We start from the raw sequence: 12,800 nt of genomic DNA, 5'->3' as shown, positions 1-12,800 counted from the left end.
AGGTTATGGATGTGGAAGGTGCTGTCTAAGAAACTTTGGTGAATTCCTGCAGTGCATTTTGTAGATGGTACATACTGCTGCCGCTGTGCATTGGTGGTGGAGGGATGGAATGCTTAATGTGGTGGAAGGGGTATCAATCAAGGGGGCTGCTTTGTCCTGGGTCATGTCCAGCTTCTTGAGTCTTGTAGGAGCTACACTCATCCAGGCAAGTTGGGAGTATTCCATTATTCCATCACACTTCTGACTTGTGTTCAGCACCAAGTCTAAACAAACACTTCCTTTTGTGAGGTCATGTTCTGCCTTTGGCAGGGGTGGGGTGGGGGCGGGTGCGGGGATTACCGATGAGCACACAGGCCTGTAGTAGCAGTTTACTTTACTGAAATTCTGGTACTAATCTGGAGTTGTTTCACAAAGGACTGATCTTCTGCCTTGTAATAACTTTTCCTACAGGCCCGTGGATCGAGGAAGCCTACATTCTGCAATGGAAAGCAACCCCTTGGAAGAACACAGCCTGGGCCTACTGCCCTGGTTTATTGCAGCAACCCAGATCCTTGGCCTGGCTGCTGTGGTCATGACTGGGGTGTGGATGGGTTACTATGAAGGGGGCTTTGCGTGGGATGGAACTTCCCTGGAGTTCAATGTCCACCCTCTCTGTATGGTGATTGGAATGGTCTTCCTCTATGGAGACTGTGAGTACCAGACACACTCTCAATGTTTTGCTTCAGTTTGTAGAATTACACTTGCAAAAAAGAGGACTGTACAACCAGTGAAAGAATACTCTTTACCTCCATCGCTGTTTGTGTATAACATAATGGTTTACATGCCAGGTGAGAGTGTTCTGTACAGGTCACCTGGGAATGCAGAACATGGACAGGGAGGGACCACTAAATGTTGGGAAACAGACGGGCTCAGAACATAAGATGTGACTGTTCAGAATGTGGGTTTTGGGTTGGAATTGTAGAACACATGCATATTGGCATTGGGTTTGGTGATATTGCTTCAGATTGTGTTGGTCAGTGATGTATCAGACTCCTAGGGGAGAACTTTCCGCCCATCGCGGGGGGTGGGTGGGGGGGGGTGGGGGGGGGGTGCGGTGTGGACCCAATCGGCGCCCCCGATCAGGTCCGCGCTGCCATTTTACGTGGGCAGGCCATTAAGTGTGCCCAGAAGTGCTGAGCAGCGTGGGCAGGGGAGGGGTTCCCTGCGTCAGGGCCTCTGCTCTTTTGCGTATGCGCGCAAAAGAGTGCAGAAATTTTAAGGCATGTCTTCTCATGTGACAGTGTCACATGAGCTGGGACATGTTAATGAATTTTTATTAAACATTTTGTTCGATTTATAAACACTTCATGAAACCTCATTCCACCCGTGGATGAGGTTCCATGAAAAATGCAAAGGCCTTAAAGTTGGACAGATAGCTCAGTTTATTAATTTAATTAGTTTTTAAATGGCCATAATGGGCTTTTGACAGTTCGGTGGGCATGCAGCCGAGTCAGCTGCGTGCCTGTTGGACTGAAAACTAAATGACGCACAGTGGCGTCGGGACACATGCCTGATGTCATCGTGCGTCATTTTACGCCTCAGCGAGTGGGCCCTGCCCCTGCTTGCCAAGCCGAAAATTCTGGCCCTGATGTTTCCATTGCAAATAAGGACATCTTTGGTAATAGAGCCTTGCAGATGGTGTCTCTCATGTTATTGTGGATGAACCAGATTGTCAACTGGGACCCATACCTGTTGCTATTGAACATCTCAGTTGGTCCTGATGACAATAAAATAACTGGGTTGGTTTAATAAATAGAATTTATTGAAAGTTTGCTTGCTGTGCTGTTTTTAACCCCTTTTCTGTCACTTCCAATTGTACTGGTCATGGGCACATGAGAGCAATTTCCCTGACACATGAGGCCACAAGGTGATCCCAGATGGTCCATAAGTTTCTCAGAATTCTATTCATTACAGCTGGATTAGGCTGTATTTAAACTCAAACAAAGAGAAGGTCAATTTATTCCATTAGTTGAGTTGCAAACATGGTGAGGTGTTGCACAATCTCCAAAATGAAAGCACACAGGTTCAAGCTCAGAGAATCAGGGTGCAAATAAAATTTAGATTCAAACAGGCAGATTTTCTTTGGATTAACACGGGAGCAACAATGGAATAACAATGGCTCTTCAATGGAGCTCCAGTGATAGAGGAGTCCATGGGGATGTGATAGTATTTGCAGTGGGTGGGGTTGTGGGCAGAGGGCCTGGTATTATTTGCAGCAGAACCCAGGAGTGTGCAGTTTTTAGGAGGATCCCCAGAACTAGGTCAATATTTACAGTGCACCACCTACACTGAAAACCATGCAACACTATCACCATGACAACTCTCACCCAGGCTTTACCCGCCCAGAGAAATCCAAAATGGGTTGGGGAGAGTGTGGAGAGGATATTGAGATAAACACAAAGCCCAAAACTTGGTGAGCAACATTCTGAAAGGACGGAGCATGATCAACATTTAGCGGGACTTTGGGTTTCGGTAAGCTCCCCAATGGCCTGATTTGCTAATTTGAATCTTGCACATCACACTTGCTTTTTCCAGTTCTCTGAAGTTGGGAGATCCTGACCCAGATACCATCTAAACCCTAAGCTCTGAAATCCCCTCCCTAAACCTCTCCACCTCTCTGCCCTGCTTTAAGATGCTGCTTAAAACCTAACTCTTTGACCACGCTGATGGTCACCTGTCCCTAATATCTCTTCACTTGTCTTGGTGACAAATTTATTGTAATAATGCTCCTATTTCATGAAATATGCTATATAAATGCAAGCTGCTGTTGTTGCTGTAAAAACAGGAGAGTTATATGTTACAGTCAATAAAACTGGGGAAGAATGTCCATAAGTAACCTTGGTCAGTACTCATTGCTGTTCATCCATAGACAGACATGAGCCATTTGGTCAGATAACAGCCAGGTTCATTGTCATCATTTCAACTGAAAGAGACACACATCCTATCTCTGCCACAAGGCCCAGGAGTAGGCCCAAGCAGGGTCTGATTGCTTTTGTGAAGGATTCATTACCCCAGCCCAGAGCTGACAATCTGCCTCAAGGCTGTTGCTTCTAATGAAATTTGCAGGCACAATATGATTGGCAAATATGCTGCTAAATGGATCAGTGTGCTGACTGTGAATCACACAGAGATGTTAGAAATAGAAAATCGGATTAGTTTGTGGCCTTGGGCTTGGTGAATTCAATTTTAAACTCTTGGACTATGGAAAAAGGAAGATATTTTAATGTACAATTAATATAATTGTGCTTTCTCAGTTACACCCTTAGGATAATTCAAATCAAATCATCCCTGACTGCTCCACTTACTCAAAGGTTATCAATCAGTTGACTGTAAGAGGGTCCATTTAACTTACATAATCTATTCTTTGGAGTCCATCAGAATTTGCTTACTGATGTTTTGACTGCATCCTCTCCACAGTAATACCCAAATCAATGGCAATGTCTTATTCCAAAAGTACACCTCTCAAGGCATGATCTGTCAATCCAACCTTCCCACCTTTCCACCCACAGCTGCCTCCCACACAGTGCAACTGCAAGAATACAAACTAACACAGTGCGATCAAGAAGTTCAGCACAAGTGCTTGATCCTGGTGAAAGTGTTTGGATCTGTCCACCAGCTGCCTCAGACACTTAACTCTGACTCCAGCCAGGAAAAGCGAAGGATCAGGACATTCCCTCCTCCTCCTTTGGAGGTCAGCATCATCGCTAAAGAGCTAGTGTACAGGCCAAAGCAGTAAACAAAGAGGCTAATGTAATGTTGCCCTTTATCTTAAAGGAGCTGGAATTTAATACTCAAGAAATTAGGGCTCCAATTGTACCAAGCCTTGGTTCAGAGCCCATCTGGAATTGAACCAATTGGGATCAGCTCTGAGCAGCACAGTATTGATATTGGAGGGCGTGTAGCACAGATTAACCAGAATGATGCAGGGTTTAAATTTTTTGAAGGATGGGAGACAAAAATTAGGCCTGTATTCCCTCTCTCACAAGAGGCTGTAAATGCTGGGGTTAATTAACATTTTCAAGACTGAAATTGTTAAATTTTTTGTTGGATTAGGTTATCAAGGGACATGGCCAAAAGCAAGTGGGGTTGAGATACAGATCACCAATGATCAAACTGAATAGCAGAGCAGCTCAAGCTGCTGTATGACGTCCTCCTGTTCCTATCCCTTTGAACTACAGACACATCTTAGTTGCCCAAATTGGAGTTTGAAAAAGAAAAAAAAGGCAATGGGCAGGCTTCAGGAAATAGGGAATCATTGGTACTTTGTCAGCCCAATTAATCCTCTTTATGAACTGATCTTTTTATACTGCTTGGCATATTCTTCAGGGGTGCAGATCAGGATTTCTAGGGGCCATCATTTTTGTCAGCCACCATAGCCCCTTTCATCTGGCCTACTGGCCACCTGGCTGATTCCAAACCTCCTTCCCCCCACCAACATCCCATCTGTGTCCCCTCAAACATGAATAACCATGTGTGGAGGTTCCCCAAAGAGAAACACCTTCCTCTTTCACCAGAAACTCTGCAATTAGGTCAGGACTCGGCATATTGGAATCCCAGCCCAATTCACAAACCTTTCACATACTTTACTTCTGTCTGTCATGTTCAATGGTTTAATTGATCTGTGTTTGATTATGTTAGTCTGTTCACAGATCTATGTTCACTGTACTGGATTGCTTAAGCATGGATGGAACCTTTGAGAGATAAAGTAAATAGAAGTTTCCAGAGAAAGATTTGGGAAGACCTGAGCTCTGGACATGTGTGGAGATATGTTGTAATTGAAGAGATATTTTAAAACAGTGTAAATAAACCTGTTGTAAAATTGGAACTACTATCATCTCTGGATTGCTCTGAGGTGAATCAGATATATAAAGTATATAACAAATTGCAGTATACATCAGAAGGCCCAGATCTCTTCAGAGTTTTTTCCTGTGGTTCGGGCTTGGAGAGATTTGGAGGGATTGGATGGACTGAAAACTGAGGGAGGTGGAGTGGGATTGGGAAGGGGAGAGGAGTGTCTTTGTGACAATCATGGGAGAGATTTTAAAGCAATTGAATAAATGATATTTAGTGATCAACCTACAGAGCTTGCAACTTCCACACAGAAAATCTCCCATTCAATCATTCATTATAAAGGACGAGGGATACTGAAATTCACCAGAGCTTCTGTTTTGACCAAATCCGTGCTCCACCATGTTAAGTGGGATGATTTGAAGGAGGCTATATTCTGATGTTCAGATGTGGCTAGTTTACCAGGTCAAAGTATATTCTTAAATTCAAAGGTCACTAAAAGTAAAATTTTAATTGAAAAGCAGAACACTCCAGAAGACAGCAGGCACATTGTCCTTTCTTAATGCTATAATATGTTGTTATTAACCAGATCCCTTGTTTTACTCTGAATGTCCCCCCGAAATAAAGCATTGAAAACATCACCACAACTTGGTCCCCACATACCACCACCCACTCCCCCCACCCCACCCCCATAACCACCCCTGACCTCTCCTTCCACTGAAGATTACTGATAACCAAATGTCTCTCTCTTGCAGCAATCCTGGTGTACAGAGTGTTCAGAAATGAGAGTAAAACCACCGTGAAGATTCTGCATGCAGCCATCCATCTAGTTGCACTGGTGGCAACTATTGTTGGTGAGTCAGGTATAATGAAGAGCAATAATGTTCAGTGTGCAGTGAGAAGGGGAGAGTCCAACTGTAAAGGGGTCTCTGTCTGTTGGGGGTGGGGGATCAATGGAAATTGAAATTGGGAGAGATGAAGAGATAACAGAGGCACCAGGGAAAGAGAGACAAAGGAGAGAGGGAGAGAGACATGAGAGAGAGGGAAAAAGGGAGAATGTGCGTGTGGATGATTGAATGGATGACAAACAAAGCTGCTTTGTTTCTGATTTGGGACTCAGGATCCTCTCCACCGTATGGTGGAAAGACATGAACCAAAACTCTTTGGGTTGAGGCGATCAGGAACCAAGGCAAACATCTGTCGGCATGTGATGATCAGTCATGTGATGGCAAATGTAAAAAGTGTGAGAAAGCAATTGGGCTCCATGTGTCCTCGGGCTCCTTGTCTGATTGGTGGTAAGAAATGGATGGCTATGATTGGCAGCAGGGACTGGAGGTGTGCGGACTCTGATGGTGTATTTTTCACCTCCTAGGTCTAGTAGCTGTGTTTGGTTTTCATTCAGCACAGAATATACCAGATATGTACAGCCTGCACAGCTGGTGTGGCCTCATAAGCATCATTCTCTTCTGTATCCAGGTTAGTGCCCTTCACTGTGCCAACTCAGTTTTATACTCTGCCAGTCTGTGCCCTCTGGGAGAAGTCATCCAAAGCAGGTTAGATTCACCCTGAAATCTGGAATATTCTCTCCCAAAAGGCTATTGTGACTGGGGGTCAATTGAAAATTTCTAAATTCATATGGATGGATTTTTGTTATGCATGGGTATTAAGGGATATGGAACCAAGGTGCATCGATGGAGATAAGATACAGGTCAGCCATGATATAAAACCTAATTGTGGAACTGTTTGAGGGACCGAATGGGCTACCCATTCGGCTGTTGACAAATCTAAGAAACAACACCAAAAATACCTCAGATCCTGGAAATCTAGAAACAAAAGCAGAAAAGCTTGAAAAACTCGACCAGCGGCACCCATTGAGAAATAGAAGTCAGTGGGTCAATAGTTCATGTTCATGGTTCCTCAGGGACCTGATGTCTGGTGCAAGTGCAGGTCCCACATTATGTTTAACAAATAAACAGAGAACAGAACTTCTAAAACAGTCACAGTTGCAACAAGCCAAAACTAAGCAACCTTAGGGATGGAGAAAAGCCTGTTCATTGTTCTCATTATCCTAGCAGCCACACTGACCTTGCTTCGGTGGATGAGCAAACAGCAACTAATCAGATAACATGAATTTATATAGTGAGATTTGGGCAAATCCCAGCACTCTTGCTTCCTAACTTTTCTGGTCCTGGGCGAAATGCATACATTTGTGCACCTTTACTAAGATGGTGTCCATGACCTGATGGATGCATTTGTGGGTGGAGGCTTGCAATATCCTGTGGAGCCCTGAAAGGAGCCAGCAGCGCAAAAGTTGAGCACTGCCGTCACTCTCATGGCCACTGGCAGTGGATGTCCTCCATGTCCCCCTGGCACCAAATCCTGCAGCAGGTAACAGATGTGACCGACCAGTTCTCTAAACATGTGCAGTCTTCGGCAACACTGGAGGGGGAGGGGGAGGGGGTGGTGGGGGGATGATTCCAGTGAACTGGGCTTATAGTGATATGCAGATATATTACACTGAAGTTACCGACATCCGGCAGCGGGAAACGCGGCCCGCCAATAACGGGCGGAGCGGACGATTGCAAACTGGGTTCACAACGGTGTGAAACCGATTTTTGGCCTCCTCGCCATATTGTTTGCTCACACTTGCCATGACGCCCAATACCAGCAGGCACAGGAAATCCTGGCCAAAAAGGGGCATTTCGGAAGGGAGTTTCAGAAATTGGAAGAGTACAAATTAAGAGAATATTCATGAAAATATAATACAGTCAATTAAAGGGGGAACAACTGGATAGTTGGAAAAATAGTCAGAAAAATCTGTTTTTCAAAGTGACACCTAATGGGAGGAAGATGAAGTATAAAGGAGATGGATGGATGAGATGGGGGCTGAATTGCGGGGGTGGGGGGTAAAATTCCTTATGGATCCAATTGTGCTCATTCCTTGATTAACTTTCCTTTCAGGTGATATTTGTACCATGCCTGTCATATACTGTGTTAGTATTGGATTAAAGACTCAATTGTCTTCTGTTCATCTTCCTTTTTGCAGTGGGTTGTGGGACTAATATTCTTCCTGTTTCCTGGCGTGTCCTACTCTCTCCGAGCCTGCTACCGGCCGCTCCACGTGTACTTTGGACTTGGACTATTTATTCTGGCTATTGGGACCTCCCTGCTCGGGATCACTGAGAAGCTTCTCTTCTCCATTGGGTAAGGATTAGTGCAGCACTGGAGGGATTGGAGAATATTTTCAAGGTGGTCGACCAACACTTGGTACTTACATTGAGGACAAAGTTTCCAAATGCTGCAGAAGATCTCAGCCTGGATTTTTACCGAGTTTGTTTGATTCAGGACCAATTTTAAAATGGTGGGTGGGTCCCGATTCCAGGATTCCTGACCCCATTCCAGGTCTGTCTGATTTTTCGGAGTGCCGATAAAGGGTATGGGTTGGTTCCTGTCAAAAGCCCGCATCTGGCACTCCTGATCTGCCCATCTCCATTGTGGAGATAGGTATCTCTGACCCCTGCACAACTTTCATGGAGTCAGGCCACATTTTTAAAGAATCGAGGTTCATAGCCTCTTAGAAGAGTTATGATGAACCTCAGTGTACATGTTAGTAAGTTCAAAAGGATCCCCTCATGCCCCTTATGCCAAGTTACACCCCCCACACATCCCTGTGTCCCTCAAGCTCCCTATTCTAAGCTCTGCCTTTCCAATCACCCCATCAGGCCCCTCATTCCCCCTATGCCAATCTCTGGTACTTCCATGCCCATTGATCCACTGTACACTTGCAAGAACCAATGAACACCACAGTGTATAGTGGGATGCATTAAAAAAAAGCCTTGAATAAATGTAATCCATTGATCACCTTCTCCTATGCTTGAAAGAAAAGTCTGGACCAAACCAACACAAATGTCAATCATCCAGGCCCTTTGAAGTTTCAAAAACCACAAACCTCAAGTCCTTGAAACCACTTTACGTGTGCCAAAAAACATTGTGAAATTGACAGCAAAGTTCGGAGATTCTGAGCTGTTGATCAAACAATGTGGAGCAGGCATGTATTTTAAAAACTGCCTGGGCTCTCACCCAAACTTCAATATGTTAGCTTGGCTGAGAGCCCAGGCATCTATTAGAACAGGGCACCTGCTCCCCAGTGCACTGTGGTGCTCTTTGGTTCTAGAAAATGTACAATGGGTCAATGGGCATGGAAGTGCCAGAGCTTGGTCCCTTAAGGTAGTGGGACAGGTAGATAAGGTGGTTAAGAAGGCATATGGGGTAATTGCCTTGATTAGCCGAGGCAGAGAATAAAAGAGCAGGGAAGTTATGTTGGAACTGTATAAAATGCTGGTTAGGCAACAGCTAGAGTATTGCATGCAGTCCTGGATTGCGCATTATTGGAAGGATGTGATTGCATTGGAGAGAGTGCAGAGGAGATTTACCAGGATGTTACCTGGGCTGGAGAGTTTTAGTTATGAGGAGAGATTGTATAGACTGGGGTTATTTTCCCTGGAGCAGAGGAGATTGAGGGAGGACATGATTGAGGTGTTTAAAATTATGAGGGGCATAGATAGGGTAGACAGGAAGGAACTTTTCCCCTCGGTGGAGGGATCAATAACCAGGGGGCATAGATTTAAGGTAAGGGGCAGGAGGTTTAGAGGGGATGTGAGGAAGAATTTTTTCACCCAGAGGGTGGTGAGAATCTGGAAGTCACTGCCTGAAAGGTTGGTAGAGGCAGAAACCCTCATAACATTTAAGAAGCATTTAGATGTGCATCTGCGATGCCATGGCATACAAGACTATGGGCCTAGTGCTGGAAAATGGGATTAGCACAGTTAGCTACTTGTTTGACCGGCGCAGACTCGATGGACAGAAGGTTCTGATGAAGGGTCATACGGACTCGAAACGTTAACTGTTTTCCTCTCCGCAGATGCTGTCAGACCTGCTGAGTTTTTCCAGCTATTTTTGTTTTGTTTCAGACTTCCAGCATCCGCAGTATTTTGCTTTTATCCCATGGTACCGAGGTGTGTCTTTTAAACAGCTTGCCTCAGCACCTCGCAGCCCCTGTGGCTGCCTCTGCACTTCTTCACAGATCGGCTGGCTAGACTCCAGCTTGCACTCAACCCCCAGCAATGTGGGCACTTTTTCTGAGGCAGGTAGGCCGAGCTAGGTATTTTCCCAACTCCCCCTGCCCATCTCGAGGATGAAAATCTAGGCCCACATTGGTCTGTGCCAAGTTGGCTGATCTTGGTCTGTGTTACAGTGCTACAATTGGCCTCAGTGCCATAACTGGGGAGGGGAGGGCAGTGAGATTATCCATAATTCGCTAATAGCTGCCTAGTGACACCTTGCGTAGAATGTGTGCAGATAGGTGCTGGATGTGGTGACCACAGAGTAACTCCTCCCCCAAACCTGTTCAAGATCTCACAGGAAGGACATTCTCTGTCGTGGGAAGAGACTGTCTGTGATCTGTAGGCGCTCTGCAGGAGGAGGCTGCCAATTGCAACATGGAACAACAGTGCCTGGCATCTGCTCCACCAGCCTATGAGATCATGGATGCTGTGACCTAAATCCTTTACCCCTTAATAACTTTACTCTTAATACCTTTTGATAACAGAAACTTATCAATTCGAGATTTAAAATTAACAATTTATCTAGCATCAATTGGGCAATTGCAGAAGAGAATTCTAAACTTCTATCACCCTTTGTGAATAGTGTGTTTCCTAATTTCACTCCTGAAAGATCTGGCTCTGATTTTTGACTATGCCTTGAGGCTGAGAATCCTCTACGGATGGATAGTTTTTTTTCTCTCTCTCTATCCTATCTGTTTCCCTAAAATCTTGAAAACTTTAATCTAACTTTGATCTGACCAGAGCTTTTTATAGCTGTAACATGACTTCAACCTTATTCTATTCCTCAAGATAGAAAGGCCAGCATCCCATTAGTCTTTTTAATTAATTTCTGTCCCTGTTCATGACATTTTAATGATGTGTCCCTGACCCCCAAGATTCTTTGGACTTCCACTATTTCTGGCTTTTCACCATTCAGAAAGTTCCCTGTTCGATCCTTTTTAGGTCAAAAGTGGATGACCTCACATTTGTCTACATTGAAATCCATTTGCCACAGTTTTGCCCATTCACTTAATCCATCAATATCTCTTCATTAGGCCCCATTTTCCTAATGCTGCCTATGTTATCATCGGCAAACTCGTTATGTGGCTTTCCATCCCATCATCCAACTCATTATAAATACAGTGAATAGCTGAGGCCCCATTGCGGACCCTTGTGGTGCATTACTAGTCACATCCTGTCCATTAGAGTACCTGTCCATTATCCCAGCTCCCTGTCTCATGCCATTCAGTCAACTTCTTAGTGAGATCAATAATTTGGCTTTAGTTTCCATGAGCTTCACATTTAGATGATACTTATTCATACGGGAAACATTGTTAAGTGCCTCCTGGATATCCATTTTTTTTTATATTCGTTCATGGAATGTGACGCAAGGCCAACATTTATTGTCCATCCCTAATTGCCCTTGAGTGTGTGGTGATCAGCTTCCTTCTTGGACTGTTGTGTAGGTATACCAACAAGGCTGTCAAGGAGGGAGTTCCAGAATTTTGAGCCACCCACAATGAATATATTTCCAAGTCAGGATGGTGAGTGACTTGGAGGGGAATTTGCAGTTGGTGGTGTTCCCATGTGTCTGCTACCCTTGTCCTTTAGGTGGTAGAGGTGGCAGGTTTGGAAGGTGCTTTTGAAGGAGCCTTGGTGAGTTACTGCAGTGCATCTTGTATATGGTACACACTGCTGCCACTGCACATCGATGGTGAAGGGATTGAAAGTTTGAGTTGGTGTATGAGGTGTTGATCATGTGGGCTGCTTTGTCCTGAATGGTGGAAAGCTTCTTGAATGCTTTTAAGTTGTGTTCATCCTGGAAAGTGGAGAGTATTCCATCCCACTCCTGACTTGTGCCTTGTAGATTGTGGACAGGCTTTGCTGAGTCAGGAAGTGGGTTAATCTGCACAGAATTCCCAGCTTCTGACCTGTTCTTGTAGCCACAGTATTTATAAGTTTTGTCCAGTCCAGGTTCTGCTCTTGGTAACCCCCAAGAATGTTGATGCTGGGGGAATCAGTGATGGTAATACCATTGAATATCAAGCGGATATGGTTAGATACTCTTTTGTTGGAGATAGTCATTGCCTGGCACTTGGGTGGTGCAACGTGTTAGGCGAGTGTGTGGGTGTGGTTGAGGGTAGAAGGTCACAGGGTAGAAACCTCTAGGAATATATGCAGTTGGCAATTCCACCAGAGACTGAAGTTCAGATTGCTAATGTTTGTGATTGAATCAATCTTTTCCTTTGCAGAAGCACCTACTCAAAATTCGCAGCTGAGGGAGTCTTGGCGAATGTGCTGGGCCTGGTGCTGATCGGCTTTGGATTGACAGTCGGTTATGTTGTGACACGCAGCGAGTGGAAGTGGATAACAAGCCCTGAGGAGGAAGCCCTCTCCATGCATTTCAAAACCTTGACAGAGAGGGATAGCCCTGATTCACCACAGGGATCATAAAGATCAAAGTTCAATCAATAGCATCAAACGAATACAAATAATAACCCTGCTCATGCTACGTGAGTGAGTGACTGCAAAAAGCACAGGGTCGGTTGATGTCTCACTCTGTCTCTTTATCGTTATTAAAACCCATAATGATTTTCTTCTTTAATGACAAGTTGTTTCATCACCCCGATAGATTGTATTTGGGGTGCATCAGTGGTTATCATATCCTAGCAACATGGAAGAGGAAAAAAACTAGATGAATTAAAGGGTGGCAATTAGACATTTACCCTGGGGAGTTGGATGGTGAAGTCACCCGCCCATTATGTTCTTCACCTTGGGACCAAGTCCAGTTGAGGCAGTAAGATTCCCGAGTGGAATGAGCTTGACTAGTCTCAGTCCAGCTCCCAATTGGCATGGGACCACGGCAGCCCC

At 44.8% G+C, this 12,800-nt stretch overlaps 1 protein-coding gene across 2 annotated transcripts in view; it reads left to right on the top strand.

The window, feature by feature from the left end:
* Positions 1-12,523, top strand: part of LOC121269075 (transmembrane ascorbate-dependent reductase CYB561) — a 31,681-nt gene extending 19,158 nt beyond the window's left edge. For both annotated transcript variants that reach the window (XM_041173518.1, XM_041173517.1), the window contains exons 2-6: positions 451-689; positions 5,583-5,681; positions 6,200-6,303; positions 7,874-8,031; positions 12,182-12,523. In XM_041173518.1, coding sequence (XP_041029452.1) covers positions 482-689; positions 5,583-5,681; positions 6,200-6,303; positions 7,874-8,031; positions 12,182-12,383 — 771 coding nt within the window. In that variant the 5' untranslated portion in view covers positions 451-481 and the 3' untranslated portion in view covers positions 12,384-12,523. The remainder of the gene's footprint in view (positions 1-450; positions 690-5,582; positions 5,682-6,199; positions 6,304-7,873; positions 8,032-12,181) is intronic.
* The last annotated feature ends 277 nt before the right edge of the window (positions 12,524-12,800 follow it).

The sequence above is a fragment of the Carcharodon carcharias genome, chromosome 23 (assembly GCF_017639515.1).
Source record: "Carcharodon carcharias isolate sCarCar2 chromosome 23, sCarCar2.pri, whole genome shotgun sequence".
Taxonomy (NCBI): domain Eukaryota; kingdom Metazoa; phylum Chordata; class Chondrichthyes; order Lamniformes; family Lamnidae; genus Carcharodon; species Carcharodon carcharias.
Note: the sequence above shows the minus strand (reverse complement) of the source record. Positions and strands in the feature narration are given on the sequence as shown.